The sequence below is a fragment of the Miscanthus floridulus genome, chromosome 2 (genome assembly GCF_019320115.1).
Source record: "Miscanthus floridulus cultivar M001 chromosome 2, ASM1932011v1, whole genome shotgun sequence".
NCBI classification, from domain to species: domain Eukaryota; kingdom Viridiplantae; phylum Streptophyta; class Magnoliopsida; order Poales; family Poaceae; genus Miscanthus; species Miscanthus floridulus.
In genome coordinates this window covers 109,766,002-109,770,487 of record NC_089581.1, presented here as the reverse complement: position 1 = coordinate 109,770,487, position 4,486 = coordinate 109,766,002, and the positions used below count along the sequence as shown (strand labels likewise).

The 4,486-nt window shown below is 50.0% G+C and overlaps 1 protein-coding gene across 1 annotated transcript; it reads left to right on the top strand.

Moving 5' to 3' along the window:
• The first annotated feature begins 254 nt into the window (after positions 1–254).
• On the top strand, positions 255–2,110 carry LOC136539346 (metalloendoproteinase 1-MMP-like). Its single transcript, XM_066531301.1, has one exon. It carries the CDS (start codon positions 712–714, stop codon positions 1,819–1,821), a length of 1,110 nt encoding a protein of 369 aa, XP_066387398.1. The 5' UTR covers positions 255–711; the 3' UTR covers positions 1,822–2,110.
• The last annotated feature ends 2,376 nt before the right edge of the window (positions 2,111–4,486 follow it).

Here is a 4,486-nt window from a genome sequence, read left to right as displayed (position 1 = left end):
CCGAGCGGTCCGCGTCGACGTCGAGACGGCGACGACCGAAAGCGTTTGCGGCCGCCTGCTGCAGCTGACGGACGGGTGGAGGCCGTGGGGTCGTCGGGCTCTGCCTCTGGGTCTGGGGCGGCCGCTGGTTCCACTTCCACAGCAACAAGGTTTCCAATTCCACCACGTCGAGCTCGGTTTATTTAAAGCAATACCAGCAATGCAACCCGAGCTGAGTTTTATCACTTCTCGATCCCGGCCGAGCGAAGCCCAAGAACTGCACCTAAAATCATCAGCCGGTGTCCTGCTTCTTTGTTCCCCCTGTTTGTTTGTCTCCGGATTAGCCGAACCGGAGCTCGCCTAATCCACCATCACGGTCAAATCCCTCTCTGAACTCTGTCGCAGCAGCTGGTCTTCGCGGACCCTGGGACACGCATGGTTGAATTGAACTGTGACCCGTCGTTTACGTGTCGAAGAACGCCTCTGGAGTCCGGCCAGGAGACGACGAGGTCAGCCGGTGGCCAACCGGGGCGCCATCGCCTGACCCACTTCCCCTATCCGCAGCCTTTTAGTTTCGTTTCGTGCGGCGAGCACAAAATTCTTTGCCGCCTCCGATATGATCCGCGACAACTAGGCCGGCCTGTAACGGGAATAACCGCCCGCGCATAGGCATAGCCTACCTCGGCAGGGCAGCCTAACGGCCACGGCAGCTAGCCTGGCTCTGATGCTGCCATGTCGCGCGCGCCTCGTATCGTATCGGTGCTGCTCCTGCTGCTGCTGCTTGGCCCCCTCCCCATCTCCTGCGTCCACGTAGAGACCGCCGACGGGCCCGTGACGGCGACGGTGCACCGGCAGGACGACGGCACCGCGTGGCGCTCCTTCAAGCAGCTGCTGGACGCGCGGCGAGGCAGCCACGTCGTGGGCCTCGGCGAGCTCAAGCGCTACCTGGCGAGGTTCGGCTACATGCCCGGGGGGGCGGCGCGCGAGCCGACGGACGCGTTTGACGCGCACATGGAGGCCGCCGTGCGGCGGTACCAGTCCAAGCTTAGCCTGCCGGTCACGGGGCAGCTCGATTCCACCACGCTGGATCGGATCATGGCCCCGCGCTGCGGCGTCGGCGACGACGACGGCCACGGCGTGCCGGTATCCCTCTCGGGATCGACGGCGGCGAGCCGGGACGGCGCGGTCAGCCGGTTCACGTTGTTCAAGGGCGAGCCGCGGTGGACGCAGCCGGACCCGCTCGTGCTCACGTACGCCATCTCGCCGACTGCCACCGTCGACTACCTGCCTGCCAAGACCGTGCGCGCGGTGTTCCGGCGCGCGTTCGCGCGGTGGGCGCGGGTCATCCCCGTGGGCTTCGTCGAGGCCGACGACTACGAGGGGGCCGACATCAGGGTGGGCTTCTACGTGGGCAGCCACGGCGACGGGATCCCCTTCGACGGGCCGCTCGGCATACTCGGCCACGCCTTCTCCCCAAAGAACGGGCGCCTCCACCTCGACGCTGCAGAACGGTGGGCGGTTGACATGGACACCGAAACGGTGCACTCGGCTGTCGACTTGGAGTCCGTGGCCACGCACGAGATTGGGCACGTCCTCGGGCTGGGGCACTCGTCGTCACCCAAGGCCGTCATGTACCCGAGCCTCAGCCCGCGGGAAAAGAAGGCGGAGCTCACCGTCGACGACATCGAGGGCGTCCAGTGGCTGTATGGGCCAAACCCGGGATTCAGTCTCAGCTCGCTCTACCAGCAGGACTCCTCCATAGCGTCGGGGAGGAGCAGTTGGCTTCCTGCCTCGGCTAGTTTAGTTTGTGCAGTCTTGGTCATGCTAGTGACGCAGCTGTAGATAGACAGGTTTATAATACACAAAAAGGATACGGACAGAAACAGAATGAAAAAAAAAAAGGCTAGGTAGCATGATCCTGCTACAGAAGAGAAAAACTTCTCTTCTTGTGGGTTATCTTTATCTTAGTTTTTGCACACAAATTGTGTGGGAGAGACGTGTGTCTCTCCTCTTAGGTTTGTATTTGCACAGTGAAGTTGTTACAGAAATGCCCCATGTAACTGTACATAATCTTATATCAGTCAAAAGTGTGGACAAGTGTTATCTACACAAGATAATGCTTACTGGCAGCTACGTCAACAAACATGAAATGGTTAGACTTCTACTGCGACACGATGGTCTGTAGTGGCAACACACTTGAGGGTCCAGTTTCCTCTGCTTCGGACCGTCTCTGTGCGGCAATCTTTGACATCCCGAATATCTTCTTGATAGTCTTTGTGAAGCATGTCCTGTGTTCATCTGCAGAGGCATTGATGAACTCGTGCATGTTATCTCTCAAATCTGAGATGAATGATGTGCCGGGTACATTTTTTCGGCATGAATGCACAGCACGTTTTGAATCAAGTTGATGTGATCCTTCAGGTTCAGTTTGAATCAAGTTGATGTGATCCTTCAGGTTCGGTGCGCCCGGACATCGTCATGAGATACTGCAAACAAAGCAAACAAATGTAAGCCATACCATGAGAAAAACAGTACTCCATGAAGACCAATTTATAAGGCAAGCACGGGCATCAAGATTCAAACTTTACAAATTTTTAAACAGTAATTTGGCCAAGAATTTTAAACTATTACAGTACAAAATTGATATGGTTAGATTTCTAATCAAATGAAATATCCAATAACCATAAGTTTATAAGTATAAACAAGATAATATATAAAAAAAAGAATGGCCAAATTGTAACCTGGTAAACCATGCCATGTCAAACTACGCCTTATAAACTCCGGAGAGAGTAACCATGAGAGAAAAAAAATGTCAAACATATAACAATTCTGTGCTCCTAAAGGAAACTGCATTTGCTTCACACAGCTAAGTGACTCATTTAATGAAAATAAGTTTCTCACTAGGATTTGACAGGAGCGCAATGCGATCATACAAGTAAGAACATCATATAGGCACTATATCTTAACAATTAGAATATTTCTCAAGTTTAGAATGAGCAAAATAGCATACTACAATCAACCATCTCATGAGTAGAAGTATGAAAGCTACAAAGTTGTATTGAAACACGCAATTATTTGAACCAATCAACTCAAGGCTCATATAAGTCTGATTTGGACATCTGTCTGAAGTCTGAACAAGATTCTAACTACAGCATCTATGATAATCTGTAACAAAAAAAAATGGCATGAAAAAGCACAGCTAAGCTGTGGACCACCTAGTTAAATATTTAGTATTGATCCAGAATGGGGCATCATATAATTGTTTCTCTGGAAATGTTATTTCAACATCCACTCAACAATGGCAGCTCAAAGAATTTCTGGGAGCAATTGAATGACAGTGTTAAGAAGAAACATATCAGATGAGGTGGAAAATCTTTCTCCATCTTGATGCACAAAAACAGTGAAAGGGACTGGTGCAGAGGAGGACTGCAAAGCATCATGATCCCTCATTATTTGTCAATGAACATGGCACAGCATGATACTCACAGTACTATATTGAAGTTAGGACTTAGGATATCAAATCAATAGCCACAAGAATAACTAGCAATAAGAAAAGAATGGCCAGTTTACTGGTAACCCTTAACTGGTCAGAGACTCTTCGGTAAACATATTTACAGATAGACAGTTAGAAGTACAAGCAAAGTACATGGTGGCAGTGTCCGCAACAATAACCTGAAGGGCCAATTTAGGCGATTGACCAATTAGCCCATTATACAAGATGTAGTCGCGAAAACCACATCTAGGTGAACCTACTACCAGTTGCACAACTGAAAATATGCAACCGGCTAACGAGTCACCATGCTTTTCTGTACCCACAAACCTCAAGATAAAACACAGAGACATTACAATAGAACATCAAAACGAATAGTCCGTTTGCATCAGGTCCAAAAGAACACTACAGAATCTAAATTACAGCATCTCTTTTTTTTTAGTGAGGAAAACTCTTGCCTTTTGATGTCAAAACTAAACTCGTGGTTCACAACGAGTTGTGAGTTGATGTGTCAGAAAAGGAACCACTACGCAGAGTATTCCCTTCGATTGGCACAGCAACACGAGTTAATGTAGGTGGGCTTACTGACCATCCACACAGGGAGTGCTGCCATTGAGGCTGCGGTGTGTGGTTGGCTAATTAGCCACCAAGGCCAAATACAGACTTAACCATAACCTTCTACGTTTTTTCAGCACAATATGTCGCCATGGACATCGGTATTGAACTGAAGTTAAAAGTGGCCCTCCATTACAAATCCAACAAACAACAGAGCTAGAAATTTCAATAATCAAATATAACATAGCAAGATGTACACCACGAGAATAAGAGGGAGAGGGGGATTACCCAGACCAAATCCACCGGTGAAGTTTTTTCTTGAAGAGGAACTGACTGCTATCGCAGCCAAGGACGACGGGGTGGCGGACGAGACAGCTCCGGAGCTGGGGCGGCGGCTAGGGTTTTAAAGTTGGCTGTCATAGGGAATTTGGGTTCTCGTTTAGGCCGAGCCGAACTACTATA